The 25509-nt window shown below is 38.8% G+C and overlaps 1 protein-coding gene across 3 annotated transcripts in view; it reads left to right on the forward strand.

Moving 5' to 3' along the window:
• Positions 1-25509, forward strand: part of Sgcg (sarcoglycan gamma) — a 92263-nt gene that overhangs the window by 18052 nt on the left and 48702 nt on the right. For all 3 annotated transcript variants that reach the window (XM_074043723.1, XM_074043725.1, XM_074043724.1), the window contains exons 3-4: positions 16252-16353; positions 21450-21537. In XM_074043723.1, the coding sequence (XP_073899824.1) occupies positions 16252-16353; positions 21450-21537 (190 nt within the window). The remainder of the gene's footprint in view (positions 1-16251; positions 16354-21449; positions 21538-25509) is intronic.

Raw genomic sequence — 25509 nt, forward strand, 5'->3', positions numbered from 1 at the left:
AACACACAACATATAAGACATATGCTATTTTTTTATTTTTTAAGAACCAGGTTGACCTGGAACTCTTGATTCTCCTTCCTGTCGAAGAGTCAGCATTTATAACGTGACAGCATTGTAAGTGACAGTACTGAAGTTGAGGGCTACATTGCTATAGTGAGACCAGTGTCCCAAAAGCTGAATTCCCATTTTCACTTTTCTCAAAGATGATGCATGTTTGTAATTCAGCATGAGAACAGGTATGGCCTGTAGTACTGACGAAGCTCAATGCAGTCATTCCAATCTGCTTTTCATTTTAAATTTTTGCCTTGAGTGCCTCTTTGCTAAGAGGTTGCATGTCCATTGCCTTCTGCTGAAGGAGCACCATGGGACTGGAAGGTGAAAACACACACAAAAAATATGAACAATTCCTTAAAATGCTTTCTTTTACTACTAACATATACTTTTTAAATTAAATTTTTGGGGACTACATTAACACAAAAGTTTACAAAAATTTTACAAGTGTATACATAAAGCATCATAAAACAGACTTTAAACTCACAAGATTATGACTATACATATATATTCCCACATTCTGAAAAAAAATTCTCAGAAATAACTCCATGGAAAATATACTTAGTTACTACTGAAGATAATTTTTAAAATGTAAAAATTAGATTTAAGTAGTGTATTTTAAATAACAGAACTATATAATTACAGAGGTCAATCAGATGGGTGAATAAAAGAATAGGAAGATACTTACCTACTGTATTAATTATGAAGTTTTTTGTGTGTGGCTTTCAATTGTTAAGGTAAGAAGTGTCAAATGCTTTAGAATTAAATGACAAATGGATAACAAAAAAGATGTCTATTGAGTACAAAATAATATTTAGAAAATTCTAGCAACTGATGCTAAGCAGAGATTCTAGAAGATTCCATGTTAGCCCCTGTAAGAGAGAAGTCAACCAGGAGAGTGGACAGTAAAAGGAACGTGTGCAGGACTGGGGTGTAGCGTGCACAAGGCCCCAGGTTCAATGCCCAATGCCACCAAAATCAGTTAAGTGACTTACTTTTTTTTTCTTACTCTATTTTCTTTCCATAAAACTAATGTGAATATTAATTTAATTACAGTGCTCATGGGCATAAGATAATAACACCCATGAGTCACATCTGTAAGTATGTTAAAATAAGATATTTCTAATTTTTAATGACATAGATTTTTTTAACTTTGTAGTTATTGATACTTACTTATACATAAAATATTTTAGCACATTTAATGAATGCAACCTTAGCAAATTAAGATTAATGATTCTAACATAACTAATTAATCTTGAAAACTAAGTTTTAGGGGCACTTTTATTTGGGGAAAAAGGATAAAAAAAATCAAAGTGGAATTATAATAGTGAGTATTACTGAATGTTATAATTAGGTTTATAACTCTATAAAATACTTTGTTGGCAAATTTTTTTTCATTTACCCTGGTAATGAGATCAGTAATGGGAAACATTGCCCTTTTCAGGAGGACAAAAGCTCCAAGTGGATTTATCCTTAGCAAGAATTTGCAATTACTTTCTTTTAGCAACTAGCAGTTAGAAATCCTCCATCAAGGACTGTCCCTTAAGAATCTTATGTGGCAAGAAAGCAAAGTCTTCCTAGATCCCTCTGCCAGCATTTCCTTAGATAAATGTTTGTGATTGCAAGCTTGTATCCATTCCTAGGGAGCTGGAGAGAATGGTATATGTGGCATCTGAATGACTTCTGCTCTGCCCTGTGATTGCATAATCATCTGAAGAGAGTTTTAGAAAAGAATGCACATGTGCAAGTGACTACAAGCTGTCTGTAAATGCACAGAGATCATGGAAGACCACTGACGATGCACTAACATCTTCTGAAATCTCTGCTAATCATGTACAAGCTCTTAAAATCTGGAAAAAAACATTGTACAAACTCCATTTGAAACTTGAATACCAGGTATAGTGGTGCACACCTATAATGCCAGCACTGAGACACTGGAGGCAGGAGGACCATGAGGCCCCGGCTACTCTGGGCTACATAGTCTCAAAAAAATAAAATAGGGCTGACAGAGTGGCTCAAGTAGGAGAGTACCTGCCTAGCAAGCATGAGGCCCTGAGTTCAAATACCAGTGCCACCCAAAAACATGTTTTTAAATAAATAAAATACAATAACTTGAATACACTGTTTATTTTAATGGCTTTTTCTTCCTCTCTAAAATACTTGATTTATAACAAATGATTCCCAAGTCCTTGATATAAAATTTGATGATTTTATGTCCAATATAATTTACTTATGGATTTTAAGTCAGTATTATTGTCTTACTTTTCTGGACTTATAAAACATTTAGTGTTTTGGGTAAGTACAAACTTAGTCTTGTATTCTAATTTTAAAACAGTTTGATGATACTCGTGATAACTATTAAAAATGACTTCATATTGTTAAACATCTTTACTTTTAAATACCTTTATTTTATTTTTAAAACTACAGCAAGTTTATGAGAGTGATAAGCGGAATTCTAAGAAGATCCCATGGTTTCCACCCCTGCAGTTGCATCCTCAGGAATCCCGCCCTTGAGCGTGGGCAGAACCTGGGCTTTACTCTCAGTCAATAAAGATGAAAGTGATAGGAATTAAATTAGGTTATAGTTACATCGTGCAGGAGCTTTGCGGATGTAACTAAGGTTCCAAATCAGTTGATTTTGACTTCATCAAAAGGAGATTATTCTAGGTGGGCTAGCCGCCGGCAACTGGATCTGTCCAAAATGGTGCCAGCCCCGAGCTCAGGATGGTGGGGTTTTTATATCTAGAGAAGCGGCAGCAAGCAAGCAGGGACTACAGAAGCAGACTTGGCATTTAGCTGTTCAAGGTTACACTCTATCATGTCAGCACAGCTATGGACCAGGCCATCCACAGTTTCTAAGGAGATAGCTGGATGCAAGGGCCCAGGCAAGGGGGAAGGGCTTTACTTTGATCCTCTTTCCACTCCCCCCCCCACGCCCCTGCTTTGATTTTTCTCTGGGTTTCCTTATCAGGCTTGCCCCCTCCCCCCAGACCTTAAAAGGGGGACTGAGGCCTTTTGTAAGGGGTTCTCCTGCTAGCCTTGAAGAGGTGACTGCTGAGTTGTGACAGGGTCTGTGCAGCAACTTGGCAGGGGGCTGGATGGCCATTGTGAGCAGGGAGTAGCCCCTGCCCTGGCCAGCAAAGAGGCAAAGGCCTCAGCTCTGGTCCACAAGGAACTGACTTCTATCAGCAGCCATGTAAGCTTGGAAAACACCCCAAAACTCCAGAACTGGAACAGGGCATGGCTGTGCTGAGCTCCCCCTGACCTAGGACAACTGAAATAAGAAATGAGCATTGTTTTAAGCTGCTAAATTTGTGCTAATGTTGGACAGTGATGGAAAAGAATAAGAATACAGTGTTACTACAGTTTGCAAAGATGTGTTTAATTTCTCTTCTGATAGATACTGACAAAACAAAAAAGGAAAGAAAATCTCCAAAATTATCTGAATGAACTTACCTCATGATCCATGTTTTTAACCACCTTTTGGTAGGAAAATATTTCAATTTTAATCTTGATTTTGTTGGACATTGACATATTTTAAATATCTGGGAAGCAAGAAAAAGCTAGCAGTATTTTAGCCTAATCCAATAGTGTGCCTTTTAACCACTGGCTGAGGTGGGGCCCAGGGCTCTCTCTGGTCCCACAGGAGCCTGGGTTGCAGAAGAGGTATGTTCCTCCTCAGGGTGGCCTGAAGTTTAAATCCCCTTCAAGAGTAACAGTGCTGCCAGCATGGAGTTTCAGATTGCTTCCTCTCCTTGGTTGTCATGTTTCCTGCAGACGAAGCCTCCTGCCCCTTCTCCAGTGAGGTGGAAAGGACAAAGGAAGTACCAGGAGCTCACAGTCAAGGAGTAACCTTCCTCAGAGGAGGAATACCTCACGGGCACATTTCAGCAGTGGCCTTCCTAGCAGATACAGGGTTACACTTTATAATATTATTTAATAATATTATTTAATAGCAGAAAATATGACATGTAAACTATTGAAATTATGTTTTTCTGTGTCAATCCTTGTTCATTTATTGAACTTGAGCCAAATTGAGCCAAAACCAAATACTACTAAAATACTTGTTAAAATGTTAATTATCTTTTAAATATGAGTTTTGTACTATGGAATAGGGATTTTAGTTCTTTAAAATCTTACAGCAGGAATTGTATGAAAACTATTTTTAGTGACTGTTACAGTATAAGATACCCTTGTCTCCCTCCATGGCTGAGAGCTGCCACCACCAGGGTGCCTCTAAGCTGCTACTGCCTGTCACACCCTGCGTGAGAGGTACTCAGCCTGTGGCAGTTTTGCTGGGGCTGGCTCCAGTGGGTCTCCTGAGGGAGGGGTAGTATGCCTCAATTGGAGGCAGGCATCTAGCAAAACTGACTGTGAAAGAAACACAAAGCAACAGCCTCTACCTGAGAAAGGAGTTAGGCAGTGTGGTGCAACCTAGCACAGAGACTGGGGAAGGGAGTCTGATTTCTTCTTTGACCCTAGTTGGCAATGCTAGCCGCTGCTCTGATGGCCTTTGCATGGGTTGTGCTGGTGGTGGAGACGTGCCTGGTGCCAAGAGCAAGACTTCCCTTCTCCTCCACCTCCACCTCTGGCAGTGCCCAGCCTGCGTCATCATCAAATGTCTGTTGGCCTGGTATGGATGCCTTAAACTTCCCGCCTCTCTTTCTCACTTGTTTTTTGAACAAATAGAAGCTATGGTTAAAATAAAAATATGGCATTGTGTCCTTTTTAACCAGTACTTTGGCATATTTTCAAATTATTTATATCTTTCTAAAAGGTATTATAGTCTATCAGTACTTAACAGTCTAAAAGCCAAATTAAAAATTTTGATTTATATGTTTCTCAAAATAAGACTGAAGCAGATGTCACAGACAGTAGGAATGCATGCTAGCTAATGACATTTTCTTTTTAAGAAGACAGGATATTATTAAGACTGAGTTTGGAGAATAAAGATACACTGAGAGCTATTCCAACTACTGAGGACTATCATTATCACTAGTATCAGTGATACAAATCCTATTATTGCTGGTGTCTAAAGATACAAATAGCATTATAGTTTAAATTTTTATCTCAGGGTTATGCTTTCGTTCCCTCTCCTTATAATTTTATAGTGTGATTTAACCACACTAGAACGAATAAAGAAGCCAAAGGAACCCGCTGTGAGGAGTGACATCCATCAGGTGGAACTAGGACTGTGATTCACACTCCTGTCACATGGAGTGTTACTATAACACAATCATGGCATATCAGATGTTAATTTGCTCACTTGCTTCCCTTTCTCACCAATAATATAGAATTGCTAATGTCTATGTCAAAATAATTGTTTTTCTCAGAAATGTTAGCAAAGATAATGCCTTGAAATTATACATAAACCTAATCTCATTGAGTTTAGGGGTTTTTTAAAATTCATTTATTCATATGTGTATACATTGTTGGGGCCATTTTCCCCCCCTTTCCCCCCTTCTCTTCCCCACCCCACTCCCTTCCAGGCAGAACCTGTTCTGCCCTTTTCTCCAATTTTGTTGAAGAGAAGTCATAAGCAATAATAAGAAAGACAAAGCGTTTTTGCTAGTTGAGATAAGGATAGCTATGCAGAGAGATTCCTAGCATTGCTTCCATGCACAAGTGTATTACAACCCGAATTGATTCATCTCTACCTGACCTCTTCACTACTTCCTGGGCACCTTCCCATATTGACCTCTGTCATTTTAAGGTTACTGTATTAGCTCCTCTGCGGTGGGGACATCAAACACTTTCAAGTTTTGGGTTTTCTACCTTTCCCTATTCCTCCTGTATGTATCCTCGCCTTAGCATGTGACCCATGTCCAATAATATTACTGCATTTGTTTTAGGTCTAACGTCTGCATATGAGGGAGAACATATGATTTTTGGCTTTCTGAGCCTAGCTAACTTAACTTAAGACAATGTTCTCCAGTTCCATCCATTTACTTGCAAATGATAAGATTTCATTCTTCTTCATGGCTGAGTAAAATTCCATTGTGTATAAATACCACATTTTCTTAATCCATTCATCAGTAGTGGGGCATTTGGCTGTTTCCATAACTTGGCTATTGTAAATAGTGCCGCAATAAACATTTGTGTGCAGGTGCCTATGGAGTAACCTGAGTCTCATTTTTTGGATATATCCCTAGGAGTGGGATTGCTGGATCATATGGCAGATCTATGTGTAGTTTTTTAAGAAGCCTCCATGTTGTTTTCCAGAGTGGTTGTTCTAGCTTGCATTCCCGCCAGCAGTGTGTGAGGGTTCCTTTTTTCCCCACATCCTCACTAACATTTGTTGTTGGTGGTGGTTTTGGTAATAACTATTCTAACAGGGGTGAGGTGGAATCTTAGTTTTGATTTGTATTTCCCTTATGGCCAGAGATCATGAGCATTTTTTCATGTGTTTTTTTGGCCATTTGAATTTCTTTTTTTGAAAAAGTTCTGTTTAGTTCAGTTGCCCATTTCTTTTTTGGTTCATTGATTTTGAGGAAGTTTAGTTTTTTGAGCTCCCTGTATATTCTGGTTATCAGTCAGTCCTTTGTCTGATGTATAACTAGCAAATATTTTCTCCCACTCTGTGGGTGGTCGCTTCAGTTTAGAGACCATTTCTTTTGTTGTGCAGAGCTTTTTAATTTTATGAAGTCCCATTTGTCCATCCTTTCTCTTAGTTGCTGAGCTGCTGGGGTTCTATTGAGGAAGTCCTTGCCTATATCTATTGCTTCCAGAGTATTCCCTGCTCTTTTCCGTACTAGCTTCAGAGTTTCAGGTCTGACATTAAGGTCCTTAATCTATTTTCAGTTGATACTAGTGCAGGGTGATAAACATGGATCTAGTTTCAGTTTTCTGCAGACAGATAACCACATTTCCCAGCAACACTTGTTGAAGAGGCTGTCTTTTCCCATCATATGTTTTTGTTGCCTTTGTCAAAAATAAGGTGGGCATAGCTGTGTGGATTCATCTCCGGGTCCTCTATTCTGTTCCACTGGTCTTCATATCTGTTTTTGTGCCAGTACCATGCTGTTTTTATTGCGATTGCTTTGTAATATAGTTTGAAGTCAGGTATTGTGATACCTCCCACATTGCTCTTTTTGCTGAGTGTTGGCTTGGCTATTCATGGTCCCTTGTGTTTCCAAATGAACTTTAAGGTAGATTTTTCAATCTCTGTAATGAAAGTCATTGGGATTTTGATGGGAATTGCACTAAACATGTAGATTGCTTTTGGTAGTAGAGCCATTTTTACTATTTTGATTCTGCCAATCCATGAGCATGGGAGATCTCTCCACCTTCCTCAGTCTTTTTTTTCAGGGGTTTGTAGTTCTCCTTGTAGAGGTCATTCACATCCTTTGTTAAGTTTACTCCTAGGTATTTATTTTTTGAGGCTATTGTCATTGGAATTGTTTCCATGTATTCTTTCTCAGTTTGTTTGTTATTGCTTTATAGAAAAGCTAATGATTTTTGTAAGTTGATTTTGTATCCTCACCTTGCTGAAGCTGTTTATGGTGTCTAGGAGTTTGGGGGTAGAGTTTTTTGGGTCTTTAGGATATAAAATCATGTAATCTGCAAATAGGTATATTTTGACAGTTTCTTTACCTATTTGTATTCATTTTATTTCTTCTTCTTGCCTAATTGCTCTGGCTAGGAATTCCAGTACTATGTTGAATAGGAGTCAGTATAGGGGCACCCTTTATCTCATTCCTGATTTTAGGGGAAATGGTTTCAGTTTTTCTCCATTAAATATGAGATTGGCTATAGGTTTGTCATATATAGCCTTTACAATGGTGAAGTGCATTCCTTCTATTCCTAGTTTTCTTAGAGCTTTTTTCATGAAGTGGTGTTGAATCTCATAAAAGGCTTTTACTGCATCTATTCAGATGATCAGGTTGTTTTTGTCTTTGCTTCTATTAATGTGTCATATTACATTTATAGATTTGCATTTGTTGAACCACCCCTGCATCCCTGGGATAAAGCCGACTTGGTCATGGTGAATGATTTTTCTGATATGTCGTTTGAGTCAGTTTGCCATTATTTTATTGAGGATTTTTGCATCAATGTTCATTAAGGAAATTGGCCTATAGTTCTCCTTTTTGGAAGTATCTTTGTCTGGTTTTGGGATGAGTGTAATATTGGCTTCATAAAATGAGTTAGGCAGTGTTCCTTCCCTTTTTATTTCATGGAAAAGTTTGAGGAGAGTTGGTATTAGTTCTTCTTTAAAGGTCGGTTATAATTCAGCAGAGAATCCATCAGTCTTGGACTTTTCTCTTTTGGGAGACTCTTACTGCTGCTTCAAGTTCATTTCATGTTATAGATCTATTTAGGTGGTTAATATCCTCTTGGTTCAAATTTGGATGGTCATAAGTATCTAGAAATTTGTCCATTTCTTCAAAATTTTCAAATTTATTAGAATATAGGCCTCAAAGTAGTCTCTGATGATTCCCTGGATTTCCATGGTGTTTGTTGTTATCTCCCCTTTTGTATTTCTTATTTGACTTATTTGGGTTTTTTCTCTCCTCATTTTAGTCAGATTTGCCAGGGGTCTGTCAATCTTGTTTATTTTTTCTTTGTATGGTTTTTTTTTTCTATTTCATTAATTTTGGCCCTTATTTTTATTATTTCTCTCCTTCTGCTTGTTTTGGGTTTTGCTTGTTCTTGTTTTTCTAGGAATTTGAGATGTAGCATTAGGTCATTGATTTGAGATCTTTCTGTCCTTTTAATATATGCACTCATGGCTGTAAACTTTCCTCTTAGGACTGCCTTTGCTATGACCCATAGGTTCTGGTAGGTCATGTTTTCATTTTCATTAACTTCCAGGAAACTTTTAATTTCCTCTTTTTATTTAATCAGTGATCCACTTGATCACTGAGCAAGGTGTTGTTCAGCTTCCAATTGTTTGCATATTTTCTGCTGTTGTTTTTGTTGTTGAGTTCTAGTTTTAATGCATTGTGATCAGATAGAATGCATGGGATTATTTCTATTTTCTTATATTTGCTGAGGCTTGCTTTGTGCCCTAAGATATGATCAATTTTGGAGAAAGTTCCAGGGGCTGCTGAGAAGAATATATATTGTGTGGATGTTGGATGAAATATTCTATAGATATCAGCTAGATCCATCTGATCAATGGTGTAATTTAGTTCTAGAATTTCTTCATTGATTTTTTGTTTGGAGGACCTATCTATTGGTGATAAGGCAGTAGTAAAGCCTTCCACTCACACTGTGTTGGAGTCTATATGTACTTTTAGGTCTTCTGGAGTATGTTTGATGAAATTGGGTGCATTGATGTTGGGTGCATATAGGTTGATAATTGTTATTTCCTTTTGGTGTATTTCCCCTTTTATTAGTATGGAGGGTCTGTCTTTATCTCATTTGATCAATATAAGTTTGAAGTCTACTTTGTCCAAGATAAGTATTGCTACTCCTGCCTGTTTTTGGGGGCCACTGGCTTGGTAAATCTTCTTCCAGTCTTTCACCAGTGCTTGTTTCTGTCAATGAGATGGATCTTCTGTAAAGAACAGATTGTTGAGTCTTCCTTTTTTAATCCAGTTTGCCCAATGGTGTCTTTTGATGAGAGAGTTTAATCTGTTAACATTCAGTGTTAATATTGATAGGTATGTGGTGATTCCTGTCATTTAGTTGTTTTTGTTGTTTAAGGGTTTGATTGTGTGCAGCTCAATCAATGTTACTCTCTACTTTCTTGCCTTTTCTTTTCCTGTGGTTTGGTATTGCCTGCCCTTTCATGGTTTTGTTTGCTTTCATTTTTCTGTGTGCAGAATTCCTTGCAGAATCTTTTGTAGTGGTGGTTTTGTGGTCATATATTGTTTTAGTTTCTGTTTATCATGGAAGACTTTTTTTTTTTTTTGCTCCATCTATTTTGAATGATAGTTTTTCTGGGTAGAGTATCCTAGGGTTGAAGTTATTTTCATTCAGTGCCTGGAATACCTCACTCCATGCCCTTCTTGCTTTTGAGGTTTCTGTTGAGAAATCTGCTGTGATTTTGATGGGTTTACCTGTGTGTGTTGTTTGTTTTTTCTTTTTTATAGCCTTCAATATTCTTTCTCTAGTCTCTGTACTTGTTGTTTTAATGATAACATGTCATAGGGTAGTTCTATTTTGGTCAAGTCTGTTTGGTGTCCTGGAGGCTTCCTGTACCTGAATTGACAGTTTTCTCTAGATTTGGGAACTTTTCTGCTATTATCTTATTGAATATATTATGAATCCTTTTGCTTGCACCTCTTCTCCTTCTTCAATGCCCAGGATTCTCAGATTTGGTCTTTTGATAGAGTCAGTGAGTTCTTGCATATTCCTTTCACAGGTCTTGAGTTGTTTGAATAATAGCTCTTCAGTTTTTCCTTTAATTTCCATTTTATCTTCAAGTTTTGAGATTCTGTCTTCCACTTGCTCTAGTCAGCTGGAGTGGCCTTCCACTGTGTTTTGTGTTTCTGTTTCATTCTTTTTTCTGAGGTTTTTCATATCATGGGTCACTTCCTCTTTAATATTGTCTATTTTCATCTTTAATTCATTTATCTCCCTATTTATAGTGTTCTCTGTTTCACTTTGGTGTTTATTTAGGTCTCCTATGAGTTCATTTATTTTTTTCTTATCTTCTTGTTTTCTTTATTTTTGGTGCCTTGAAATTTCTTGAGTGCCTCATGTATGTTTTGGTTAACTGCGTAATAACATCTCCATAAAATTCTCAGTGATGACTTGCAGGATTTCTTTTTGAGAGTTTTCTTGTGGACATCATTGGGTTCCTTGGTGTCATTTATCTTTGTTTTGTTGGAGTCTGGAACTGGGTATCTGTTTTCTTCATTTCCCTCTGCACCCTGTGTTAAATTATTTTTGGGGGGAGAATGTTTTCCATCCCTTTTTCTTCTTCCCATCACTCTACTTGGTACTGTGCAACTATGTTCTTGATAGGCTAGTTGGTGGTTTCAGTCACCTGTTTTCTTTCCCTTGATTTAATTTTTATTTTGTGGCTGTCTTGAGTTTTTAGCTCAGATGGTATGATATTTCTGTCCATGGTCTGTTTGTAATTTAGTATTAACTAATTCACAAGTTTAATACCTGACCAGTAGTTTATGTGTTATATAGAAGATTTCTTGGTGGTAATATCTATAAGCAGTGGGAGTTGGGTGGTTAATATTTATAGAAATTTGGGGAGTTTGATAGGGTGGCACTAAAGATGGAGATGGAAAGTGGAGTGGGTGAGTGGGGAAAACAGTGTGGGGGCTGCTGTTTTGTGGTTCTTGTGTGTGTTTGGGTATATTTCTGTTGTAGAAAAGGGTGTTTGTGTTAGGGATTGCAGGGGTTTAGGGTTGTGTAAAGTTGGTATAGTAGGTTGTTCAGTGGGTGATGAGTGTGGAGGAGGGAGGGGTAGTCTGGTGACAGTTGGGGGAGAATGGTAGGGGAAAGTGGGGGCTGGGGGAAGAGAGTAGGTGAGAGGGGCAAAATGAGTTGTTGGATAGGAGAGCAATGGGTTTTAGTGCAGGAGAAGGATGGAGAGTGAAGGAGGTGAGAGTAGGGATGAGAGGATGAGGATGGTAAAGTTGATAGCATAGAAAGAGACAAAAAAAAGATAATAGGAGTAAAAGCAAAAATAGAAAAACACAATAACAAATCTAACAACAACAACAAAAACCAAAGAAATCAGTGGGGAGAGATGAATAAATAAACAAGAAATGAAAAACAAACAAACAAAAAAACCTCCAGGTTCAAGAACAATAGAATTTCAGTCTTAGTTTAAGTTCTGCAGTTACTCCTCCAGCATCCAGTCCTGGTGTTGGCATGTAAGCAGAAGCTCTTTCGTGGTCTCGCAAGGTGATTGGCTTGTGAGTAGTGTTTTTTTCTTCTGTCTTTCAGCTGCAACTGCTTGGTCAGCTCCTCACCTAGTGAAGGGTAGCAGTTCAAGTTTGCATGCTGTCCTCAGGTTCAGGAGATCAGCACTGTAGTCCACTAGTTGTCACGCTTTGGAGTTGTGTTTTCACTGTGCTTGTTTACTGGGGGCTTGTTTCTTTGCCTTACTCCCTTTCTCTGGGGGCAGGGTCAGTGTTCTGTCAGCTGCCCCATGCTGTCCATGTGTTATGATGGTTTGCCTTCTGTTTTTCAATTTTGCAGAGCAGTTTGACTTTGGGTGTTGCTCACTGGCTCAGGAGATGATCTCTGTGTGCTACCTGCCTTGCTTCAGGGAATGGCTTATTGCCAACCCACTGTCAGCCTTCTGCTTTTCCAGTGTTTAAAGTTTACTGATAGTTCTGCTGAGATTAGCTCCTTGCTAATCTCACTTTCAGCGATCCTGCCACTTATGCTGTGTGCTAGACTACAGTTTGCTGTTTATTGTTCAGTTTTATTTTTTTGGGGGGGGTCAGTCTGCTCAGGGGGCTGTGCTGGTTTATCTTGGGGGTGGCTGGGGAAATATTACGTGACACTTGGTGCTCACCTATTTGGTCTGCCAAATGTCTCACAGGAAAGTTTGGAGCCGGCAGTGGCAGCCCACAAGTTTTCTCAGTGTAACGTGGCATGGAGAAACTTTCTATGGGCTAAGGATGCAAGGCATCAAATTTTTGATTCTTGTTGGTGCTTTATTTCCACCAAGTGTGGCACCAGCATCTCAGCAAGGTTTTGGAGTCACAGAGCTCACACTGTCTGGTTCTGCACCCTCTTTGCCATCTTGGATCTCCCGAGTTTAGGTTTTAGTTGTTATTTTTTTCAAAAAAAAAACAAATACAAGACTTACTTTGGAGAGTGGGAAGGTTAGCTTAGTAGTCAAACTGGGTAAGAACCCTGGTCTTAATTAGGATTCTGTTCCAGCCATAATTCTTTGATGAGACACACACACACACACACACACACACACACACACACACACACAGTTTGCCCTACCTATCTGCAGATTTTTCCATCTATGGATGAAATGAAGAAAGTATTGCATCTAAACTTAACTTGCACAGATGTTTTTCTTGTCATCGTTCCCTAAACAATGCTGTTTGCATGACATTTACATTACATGTGGTATTATAAATAATCTAGAGATTATACAGGACAATGTACCTAGGTTCTGTGCTTGGCTTGAGCACCCATGGGTATAGTATCCCATGTAGGGTCCTGGAATGAATCACAATTGTATTTATGTTAATTAAATGCTCAATTTAAGCTTGGCACAAAATTATGAACTCCCTTGGCCAAAACTATTTTTTTTTTCAATATAACATGAAAGTACCTACTAGCCTGTTAAATTTAGTGCAAAAGAATGTAGTGGTCACATTCAGGAAAAGGCACCACCTCATTTGTCAAATAGGGATCACAGCACAGAAGAGGTTAATCAAATGAATTGAGTTCAGAATAACTAAAGCAAAGACCTATAATTTGAACTACATATGACTCTCAACTACAGAAGTCAGACCACTTTCAGACATCCTACCTAAAAAAAAAAAAGAACCAGAATTTCAAAGGTGAAGAGATCTCAATAAGTAAATAAATAAATAAATAAAATCCTCAGATTTCTAGAAGAAGATAACTATCTACCTTGTTGTAGCAACAACAGCTCTTAGAGTCTTAAGTGTGTCTCCACAGTGACAGACTTCATCACTCCCATTCCATTAAAGAAAACTCCTTCAAGACTTGTCCTTTTACTGTGGCCCAGTATAGGCCCATGTCCTCCAAGAAGAATTTTCTATGTACCACAGTACATATTAATCAGGTCCCATGCTAAATTCTGGTTTTTGTGGGTTTGTTTGCTTGTTTGTTTGTTTTGGGGTGTTTTGGGAGGTACTATGGTTTGAACTCAGGACCATGCACTTGCTAGGCAGGCACTCTACCACTTGAGCCATACCCCCAGCCTTTTTAAATTTGGTTATTTTTGAGATAAGTTCTCACCCAGACTGCAATCCTCCTATTTATTATTCCTGTATAGCTGGGATGACAGGCACATGCCATCCCTCTCAGCTTTTTATTGATTGAGATAGGGTCTCTTGAACTGTTTTGCCTGGGCTGGTCTTGAGCCAGGATCCTCCTGATCTCTGCCTTCTGAGTAGCTAGGATTACAGGCTTGAGCTGCAGTGCCCAGCCTCTATTCTTGATGTTGTCTATACTACTAGCAAATCTATTTTTGCCAGAAAACCTTAGGAAATAGTAGAACATTGCACTTTTAAAAATCCCTGGCTATATACAGTGCCTTGAACATAATTAAGTACCCAATAAATATTTTATGTTTTGAGAACATGAGTAGAAATGAAAGATGACTTTCTCAGATGTATGTGTATATATGGAATGTCTTGACCAAGAAGGAATGACACAAAGCTAATACTGTATTGATACCACAAAATTACTGCAGGATTTTCAGATAGTTGATGGATCAAGGATTATTTTTAGAACTTACTAGTCTATTATTTTGTTAATAGAATGCAACACTTAATGAACTATAATATTCCCTCTCAAATTCTCCAATCCCTTTGCAAATGCATTTGAATACATTATTCTATAAAATCTGTACACTTTGAAGTTATTGTTTCCCAAAATCTGCTGAAGGTATTTGTGTCTGACATTGGCCTTTCTTTGTGTCAGGTATCCAGGTGAGCATTAATTGTCCTCTAATACAATGCTTGATTGCATGGATCAGTGGACTCCATGTAGACTTTTCCTAAGAGTCATTCTGATGGCTGTTACTTTACTCTCAAAATAGATCTGGAATCATCTGCTCTGGGTACCTCCACATTTTGGCACATTTAGAAAATGTGGAGCTCTGTTTTTAGTTCTTGAGCAGTAGTAAATGAGGAAGAGGAGGAGAGTGTTCTTCGTGTAGTGTTCAAGAATGTGCAAAGCACCCCTACCCTGAGTATATGACACTCCCTTTATAATGCTGTCATTACCAAATAGAGATTGAGGGACTACCTTTCAGAAAATTTTCTGAGATGAGGGTAGTTCATCCATATTTTCACATTTTTATTGTTATGAAATACACATAACATAAAATTTACCATCTTCACCATTTTAAGTGTACTGTTCAGTGATATTAATTATGTTAGTAATATTGTTCAACCATCACCACCATCTCCAGAACACACTTGTAAGCTGACACTCCACACACATTAAACAATTCTTTGATTGCCTTCCCTCAGCCCTGGCAACCACCATTCCACTTTTCTATGCTTTGTACTCCTTGAGACACCTCACAGGAGTGAGTCATGTAGTATGTGTCTTTGTGTTGCTGGTTTATTTCACTTAGTGTAATGTACTTAAGGTTTATCCATGTTATAGCATGTGTCAAAATTTGAATTTGTTTCCTTTTTTAAGTCTGAATAACATCCTATTGTGTGTACAAGCCACGTTTTGCTTATCCAAACATCCATTGGTGGACAGGGTAGCTTCTGTGTTTTGTGTGATGAGATATTTAGAAGGGGTATTTATAGAGTGAACAGAGAAAAGGGCCTAGGATTGAACTTGAGGAAGCCAGCCATCGAAGGCTGGGTAGAGAAGAACAAGCTTGTAAGGAAGCTGAGAATGTGATTCTGGAGGTGGAGAAAGGCTAAGAGGCTAAGGCTTAGAGGATTGTGAAAATCAGAAGAGGATAGTTTTTGAAGGAAATCCAATGCCCAGTGCTGCTAAAAATACAAAGGGAGTGAAGCTGAAAATACCCACAAGATTTGATAGCAGAATAGATTCAGGAAGCCATTGGTGACCTCCTCAATTTTGTCTTCTATCTGATTACACTTCATGACTGTAAAGTCCTTGAGAGCAGCACCTTGCACACATCTCTCCATCCTCCTGAAGTGCTTCTCACTTAAGTCTCCAATAAAAATGTGCTATGTCATGAACATAGTGAACCCAGAAGATACAATGATAGTTGTGGTGTCTTGGTTTTGTGAAACTTCTATATCCTAATTGTATTTGTGATCACATAAAACTCGTAGAACTGTGCATCTCAGAAGAATACATTTTATTGTCTCTTCATTTAAATTTGAAAAACAATAATGGTAATGGGGCCTCGGATGTTTATTGCAAAATAACTCCTTACAGTTCTTTATGATTACACAAGATTTTTAAAAATTGAATATTGAATAAAAACAACTGAAGTTTCAATATGGAATTTAGGAGAAATGCTAAAAAAAAGTGGAAAAAAATTTATGGAAATACATGTATAAGTCAATATTAAGGGAAATGAAAAAGAAGGCAACAAAATATTCTGTATTTTCTCATTTTTTTTAACAGATAGGAATGGGTCACTTGCATGTAACAAAAGATGGACTTCGCTTGGAAGGAGAATCAGAATTTTTATTCCCATTATATGCCAAAGAAATACACTCCAGAGTGGTAAGAAATTTTCAGATGTAAATAATTTGTGCTTTAAGGAAAATAAATTGTGTTATAACACTGACACTCAGTTATTTTCAGAGGAGAAATTTAGAGAATATAAGTGTCCCAACATGCATGGTGTGTACCTTATAAAAATCTTGGCTATTAGGTTGTGGAACTTACCCTTGATGTAGGATAAATTCCATAAAGGCTAGGTAGAGAGTAAAATAAATACTGGAAAGACATTATTTTCATGGGCTCCATGTCTGAATTTGGTAGCCTCCATACTTTAGACCATAATTTTAGAAATGAAAATCTTTACCAAAAACGATTTAAACTTCCTTCCATCAGCTCAAGTAACTTAGTCTTATTTCAGGGCATTTACAACTATCTGGGATGCTGACAGAGAAATTAGTTTTATAGTAGTGTGTTCCTATAGGATTCTCCAAACCAGATCTAAAATCACCATTAAATAATTGTTTAAAAGTAAATCCAGGGCTGGAGGTGTGGCTCAAGTGTCAGAGCATGTGCCTAGCAAGCACAAGGTCCTCAGTTCAAACCCCAGTACAACCAAAAAAAAAATCCAAAACCAAGTAAATCAAAGTTTTTTTCATTTACCCCTATGGACCATATAAAAAGGGAAGTCAGGAATAAAATAATATGATTTTGTAATATGATTTATTTTTCTTTATGTGATGCTATCAACTTTATAGCAGACAAAAACATTTTGCTACATTAGTGATAAACAGTATTTTCTCTCCCCAAAAGTTAAAAGTTCGTACAACTATAACTTTCTAGTTATTTGAAGAGTATACTCTTTTTTTTTCTTTCTATATATCCAGTAAAGATTTTCATTTCTAAAATTATGGTCAAAATTATTGAGGTCACCAAATTCAGTTATTGCAATATCTCCTACTTGCAGCCACTGGGAGTCATAGACAGCGAAAGACTGACGGCTAAGAAACAGGAGGTCCTGTTAGAGATAAAACACACTTCTAAGCTAGACGATGAACATTCACCAACCTCTACCATCAGTTGCAAAATGATAAAACTTACACATAAGCACAGACTATGAAGGGGAGCGATCCTACAAAGTATGGAACGTCTAGGAGTTTCACACACTACTGTACTGGGTTACTTCTAGGAATATCTTATTGCGAGTAGAAGCAGGCAAATGACACAAATTAATTACAACGTCATTTCAGAGTGTTAAAAGCCTTGTTATACAGGAACATGGAAAATTAGTTCAAACTTTTGTTAAAAGGGAAGTCAGACATGAATAAAGAATTAAAATATAAAACTTATCCTCCCCATCCCCTAGAATTTTGTCAGCTGATCTCTCATCATATTTTGGAAGAGGTCAGACTGGTAGGATGTCCCAATGATTGAAATCAAGTGACTACACCATAGCAAATGTAATAGTCCAGAATTAATAATAACATTCAGCTATATTTTATCAGACTTTCTGTTCCACTATTGTTTTAAAAAACAGAGACCAAAGTTGCAAAAGCACTTTAGATAAACACATACTAAAGTCTCACCATTTAACATCAAGAGTGTGTCAATTAGTACATAAAACCACAGGAACAATTTGAATATTTTGTGATAATAGAGCTGAACAGAATTTTGTAACTCATAAATTTCCAACAGTAGCAGTAAAGGACAAAACTGTGCCTCCTAACTTCTACATCCACTGGTGTTCCAGCTGTAAATTTTCTTTTCAAAGGTAAGTCTAGGAAGCAAATTTTCAGAAAATAAATACCTTATAAATTTGCAAATTTTGTCATATAATTTACTTATCTATATTGCTGGAATGAAAGAAATTCTCCCTTATAAATGTAATTCAGCATGGTGCTCTGACCGCTAAAATCTGATTACTTAATTTCCCCTCGAAAGGAACACATGAGATTCTGTACAAAATTCATGGTTTGAGTTCATGGTTTTAAACCCATCCACCCTGATTATTAACCCAAATACAGCAATTGTTTTTGATAAGACAAAAAAAAGTTACAGATTGTGTATTCCTTATCCGAAATGCTTGTTATCAGAAGTGTTTGGGATTTTAGGTTGTTTCAGATTTTGGAATATTTGCATGTATATAATGAGCTATCTTAGAGACAGGAGCCAAGTCAAAGCATGAAATTGCACCCATGTTTCACACATAGCTTAGACACATAACAGAAGGTAATTTTACATAGTGTTTGTAGGGAACCTGAATTTTGACTATACCCCATCACATGAGGTAAAGTGAGGAATTTTCTACTTGTGGTGTCATATGGGTGTGATGTTCAGAAAGTTTCAGACTTTGGAGCATTTAAGTTTGCTATTTTTAGATCAGGGATGCTCAGCCTGCATTAAAAACAGCCATGATCAGAAAAGAAATGAGATAGAAATATATGGTGAAAATTCTTCCCTTGAAATCATGTCTTTGAGGCTCACAGCCCTGAAAAGGAAGCAAGAGCAGCTTATAGCCAAAGCCCACACAGTAACAGGAACCAAAAGGCACCTTTGGGGATGGAACTATAGCCAAGCCTATGCATAAGACAGTGATGAAGACATAAAACAGCCTCAGCTGCTGCCCAAGCTTGAACAAAGCTGCATATCTGTGCAGAGAAGGCCATAGAGGTGCCAGGCCAGGAGCAAAAGTATCCTGAAAGATAGACACTCTCAGCCACCGTTGTCAGACTGGAACACTGGAGTCTGAATAGAGATAATAATACAGACTTTAGACAACCTGGTGACAGCAGAAAGGTAAATATATCCACATATATGTGAAATGTCACACCACAGGAGAAAAACTTCATCCAAAAATGCCCCAAAAACCATATCATAAAGAGAACTAGCATCCAACTAAATAAAATTACAGTCACTCCTCCATATCAGCCACTTCTTAATTCACAAATCCAATCATGAATCAAAAATATTCACAAATTCTGTCCATACCAAACATATACAGAATTTTTTCCTTTCATTATTTTTTGAAATGTACAGCAAGCAACTATGTACATGGCACTGGCGTTGTATGGTGCTTATCAGCTGGAGATGATTTGAAGTATACAGGAGGTCGTGCGTGTGTTCTACACAGGTGCTATGCCATGTTCTACAAGGGACTTGGGCATTCATGGGCTTAGATGTCTTCAGGAGTTCCTGGAATCAATCCTCTGGGATACCAAAGGATGACTATATATAATTTTGTTATTCATATAGATATATAGCAGTTTCTAGCCTGCTAACTAAGAGTGCTTTGCATTGTGAACCACAGACTACCCAATTAACAGTGCCATAAACTAACACAATCTTTTATTCTCATATACCAAGGGGCAACTTCAGCATCAGCTCCAGACTCAATAGCACTGGACCAGTGTCTCTGCCATCCTCCTACCCTTCACAGCCATAAGAGGACTCCTAGGCCACATCTAGAGTGCAGAGCTAAGGAATGTGCGATGCTCACACATGTATCTCTCTCACTGGGCAAGCAAAAGTGTGCCTGTACCTCTCCGTCCCAGCCTCACCAGATCTCAGCTCACAGCTTACTAACCAGAGCCATATTGCTTGGTGCCTTTAGATGGCAAAGCAAGCATTTACCTGCTCCAACTCCTACAGCAGGTGGCAGAAATGGAAAAGGGGCTGAGAGTACCCATTAACTCAGACAAGTAAGCCCCAAAAGAGTTGCCTTGGTCTTGGAATGGGAGTGGGTCTGGTAACTCTACCCTGAGCCCTGAGCCCTGACCCCATCAAGGAGAATGGGAGAAAAGAATGTGTAAGTTGGCATCTAAAGATTCCATGATGGAACTCTCAGCTGACCTGTGACTTTGGGTAAACAGTAATTTACTCTCTCTGAACTCAATCTCCTAGCCTTCACACTTTACAATGTGAAGGATAAAATGTAGGATCCATGCTAAAATTATTGGTGAAGTGTTAACTTATTAACACTAGTTTTTCTCTGCCAATACAAAAACAAATAGTAAGGTCACATCATTGGATAAAACATAAAAGATCAATAAGCTTACCTTCCAGAAAATAAAGAATTTCTGACTTCCTACATAGAATTCCAAAGAACTCTCAAAATGTGTTTCTTCCTGAAAAATCACATAATTCCCAACCACTCTGGAAGATATTTAATCTCCTCTATATCCAACAGCCAAGTTTCTGCCTTCCCTCTGAATATGGCTGCTTGTACAAATGCAATCAATTTTCTATAAAACAAGACACCCCTTCAGAATTATGGTAGCCTAGAAAGCACACGTGTGCTCATGAAGCCACTTTATCTTCCACAAAAAGTTCCTGAAACATAAGGCACCCAACAAATTTTAAAAGCTTTTCAATTAAATTTTAACTAATATATGAAAGCATAAAAAGTATTCACTTTAATGGGGAACCATATAATGTTTTAATATACATATACATTTTATTATGCTTAAATTAGGTAAAACACATCTATCTCCTTGAAAATTTATCAGTTTGAAAGCATTCAAACTTCCCATGGCCTGAAATACACAGTACATAATTATTATCTATACTCACCCTCGTGCACACCAGAGCTTCTCACTCCTGTCTAACTTATCTTAGTACCCATCGATCATCCTCTCCCGAATCCCCTTCTCCCCAGCCCTCCAGGCCTCGGGTAACCTCCACTCTACTCTCATCTTTTTTAGATTCCACATATGAGCAAGATCAGGAGATACTTGTCTTTCTGGGCCTGGCTTCTTTTAAATTGAGGGAAAATTTTATATTTTTAAAAAATAAATAGCATAGTATTTCTTATAGAACTGCTAACTATGCTTTGTTTGGTTTGTATTCCTAAAATATGTCTTGTTCAGACATAAACAGCAGCAAAAGAAAAAGTACTAATTAGAACTTGATCATACAAGTTGGTTACCATGAGATCTGACTGACATGTTTCCAGCTATACACAAAGACATTGTAAGCCCGGGAGGTTATTATATTTTGTGAAAAAAGTTAATGTATTTATCCCCTTAATACAATCCAGACTTTTAAAATACTTTTAGTCACAAATTTGTAAGTTCCTAGGATCTGTGACAAGGTAGAAATTTTATATAAGTCTATGTTTGAATATAAAGATATATTTGCTAATCCTGTAAATCCTTTTCTAGGACTCATCTTTGCTCCTACAGTCAACTCAGAATGTGACAGTAAATGCACGCAACTCAGAAGGGGAGGTCACGGGCAGGTTAACAGTGGGTAAGTCCAACTCTCTCACATGAGGTCCACGAATAGTAAGGTAGTTTTGTCTAAATAAGGTAGTTTTGCCATAAGGTAGTTTTGTCTAAATAATTCAATGCTTAGCTATAAGCAATAAACAATAAAGAAAAAATTTTCTAAATTTTGTGTTATGTTGACCACAGAGCACCCAAGAAGGGTAGGGGAAGGACCAAGGACAGTCTCAAATGTTTTAATCAAAATTATTTTGGTTTCAATAAATAGAGGACCATTCAAGCTGGTGTAAGAACTGGAATATTACAGGACACACACACACAATCTCTTAGTGGCCAAAGTAAGGAACCAAAGTAACCGGCTTGAAGAGAACAGAGACCAGGGGTGGAGAGCCAAAAGCATATTCAGAATTCTCTTCCTCCCCCTCCCTTCCCATCCCACAAGTCTCTTTCTTCACTCCAGTCTCTTCCCCTTTCCCCTTTCTCCAGTTTCAAATAACAGAGACCAATTTCAGTCACTTTAAAAATAAGAGACACACTCGGAATTATATAAGCTATACCCAGTTAGTCTGGGGGGTGGTTCTCTGAGAACTGAGCCAGGCAGCAGCTGATGCGTCCCATGGAAACAGCACCCAGCTGCCCCCAATTAGGCAGGGCAACCAGTCTCCACCTACAAGTCCAATGTGACAGAGCAGTTTTCAAATTTCAGCCAAGTAACCCAGCAGGAGGGCTGATGCTGTTTGTGACTCTGATGGTTAATTTTAGCAATCAGCTTGCCTGCGTGAAGAGATTCTTGGTGAGCTGGCAAAGACCAGTGCAAAGTGACTCTGTGATGGTATTTCCAGAGGACACTGCAGGTGAGTAGGTGAACTGAGCAGGAAGAGCTCCCCTCACTGCGAGCAGGGACCCTCCCATCAGTTGGGACCCTCAGAGAACAATCAGGCAGCGGAAAGGCAGCCCACTCTCTCTCCTGAAGCTTGGTCCCACTCCTCCTGCTGCTCCTGGAAATGAGAACCCCAGGCTTCCAGCCTTGGATGCTGGGACTTACAGCAGCAACCACCTTCTTCCCTGGGCTCAGGCATTCAGCCTTACACTGAGAATTACGCATTGGCTTCCCTAGTTCTGAGGCCACTGGCCTTGGGGTGAGTCACATTACTGACATCCCAGGGTCTCCAGCTGCAGGCAGCCTGCTGCGTGACTTCTCCATAACTGTGAGAGATAAATGACCTCTCATGTATGTGTGTATCTGCATGTCTACCTGTCCATCTATGTGCACGTGTTCATGTATACATACGTGTGTGTGCATGTATGTATAACCCGTGGTCCTGTCTCTCTGGAAATCACTAACACAACAGTACAAGTTGGCCACCACTATCAAGACCTCTATGTACTGCACTCACACGCTGAACAGTTTGCTCTGCTACCATCACACCATCTTGAATCCAGACCTTCAATGACATTTTCAGGGCTTTGTTCTCACTGAGAAACAAGAATCTCATTTGTCCATAGAGTCTGCTTGAGTTCTTGTTTGAACTGCTTTCAAAGGATGGCTATAGCAACACCACTAACAATAGGTGTTGGTGAGGATGTGGGGAAAAAGGAACCCTTTTACACTGCTGGTGGGAATACAAACTAGTACAACCACTCTGGAAAAAAATTTGGAGGCTTCTTAACAATCTAAACATAGATCTACCATATGATCCTGCAATACCACTCTTGGGGATATACCCAAAAGACTGTGACACAGGTTACTCCAGAGGCACCTGCACACCCATGTTTATTGTGGCACTATTCACAATAGCCAAGTTATGGAAACAGCCAAGATGCCCCACTACTGATGAATGGATTAAGAAAATGTGGTATTTATACACAATGGAATTTTATGCAGCCATGAAGAAGAATGAAATCTTATCATTCGCTGGTAAATGGATGGAATTGGAGAACATCATTTTGAGTGAGGTTAGCCTGGCCCCAAAGACCAAAAATAGTTATGTTCTCCCTCATATTCGGACATTAGATCAAGGGCAAACACAACAAAGGGATTGGACTTTGATCACATGATAAAGCGTGAGCACACAAGGGAGATATGAGGATAGGTAAGACACTCAAAAAACTAGATAGCATTTGTTGCCCTCAATGCAGAGAAACTGATGCAGATACTTTAAAGTGACAGAGGCCAATAGGAGAAGGGGATCAGGAACTAGAGAAAAGGTTAGATCAAGAAGAATTAATTTAGAAGGTAACACACATGCACAGGAAATCAATGTGAGTCAACTCCCTGTATAGCTATCCTTATCTCAACTAGAAAAAACCCTTGGTCCTTCCTGTTATTGCTTATACTCTCTCTTCAACAAAATTAGAGATAAGAGCAAAATAGTTTCTGCCTGATAGCTAGGGGGTGGGAGGGAGAGGGAGGGGGTAGGGTAGGCAAGGGAAGGGGGTGGGGGAAAGGGGGGAGAAATGACCCAAACATTGAATGCACATATGAATAAAAGAAAAAATAAATTTAAAAAAGAAAGAAAAAAAGGGTGGCTGTGATAGGTTTTGAGGAAGACTATACACTCGATAGTATCTGACATGAAAAATGGAAATGTGAGACACAAATGCAATCAAGTGAACATACTACTGCAGAATTCCACGTGCACTATGTTAATGCAACCACGGCCACACCATCTTTGAGTGTAATGGGTGCACTCAATGGAAGAAACCCTTGGAATGGTGCAGAGCTCTCTGAGTCACTTTCAGTTCTCTAAAGTCACCAGGTTACAGGCTGCTGTTTTAAGATCTTGCTGGAGAACATGAGAAACAGGATGGAGACTCAGAATCTGAAGATGGAAAACTTGTAGCTCAGTGTTCCACAGGTGGGAAGAGCTCCAAACACAGCACAAGGTGGGAACAGGCTTTGAACTTGCCTGAGAAACACCAGAACAATAGCACAGGAATTAAAATTGTTAGCCATTCACTTGGAGAATGATCCTCAAGGTTCTAAAGAAAAATGACCAAAGCATCTGGAGCATTCTAAGGAGGGGTGTGAAGCAAGGATGATGCCCATGGGCCCTGTTTCCAGATTGGAAACTTTCATCACTTTCTGCAGAGTTCTGTGCACCCATCACAGGGTAGTGACCCAAATCCTTCTGTTTGGTGTCCACACCAGTCACCACTGTTCAGCTCACCACTGTGAGCAATGTATGGACAAGGACTCTGGGAAGGTCATAGCAGTAGGAACCAATGCTGCTCAGGAGGCACCAGCTGGAAGTCCTCTCACAGAACTAAAGACTCCTCTAACACATAGGCATGTGACTATATCTGCTGGAACATGGACTCAGCTCCTCTGAGCACCACATCCTCAGGCACTGCAGAGGAAATCCTGGGGAAACTTACCTTGGTAGAAGAAAGTGCAGGAACAGGGAGTATGAGATGCTAAGGGGTACATGGCAGGAGAGGAAATTCTGGAAGCTGAGGAAGGTAGCATTGTTGAAATGGGTTGGAAGGTGCCATCCTCCTCCATGAAGGACAGCAAGATCTTTCCAAGAGACCGGCCACACTTGTGGAGGGGCGCCAGCCCTGAGCACTACCTGAGTTCTAACCCAGGAAGGATTTCAGAAAATCCAGATGGTGCAACTGAGGAACAAACAGCACTGCTCTGGGTCCACACCACTCACCTCACTGAGGATCTGGAACACTTTGTAAAAAGACTAAGATCGACAGGAAGTCAAGACTAAGCAACCACAATGTCTGGAAAGATGACTAAAAAGAGTATGCCAGGAAGAAAGTCAAAATGAGTCCATTTTCCACTTCCGCCAGTGAAGAGACTTCATGTATTATATCCGGGATGCCTAGTCAAAGCATCATAGGTTCCTTCAGAGAAAAGCAGCTGGCACAGGAGGTATACATTTGGGGATAAAATGGTTGGGGGCAGGGAGAAACAGAATGAGGTAATAGTCAAGCAAGTTTTCCATCTCAAGTATAATGCTAAAGTTGTGTCATTGTTCTGAAAATT

Source organism: Castor canadensis, chromosome 10, assembly GCF_047511655.1.
Source record: "Castor canadensis chromosome 10, mCasCan1.hap1v2, whole genome shotgun sequence".
Lineage (NCBI taxonomy): Eukaryota > Metazoa > Chordata > Mammalia > Rodentia > Castoridae > Castor > Castor canadensis.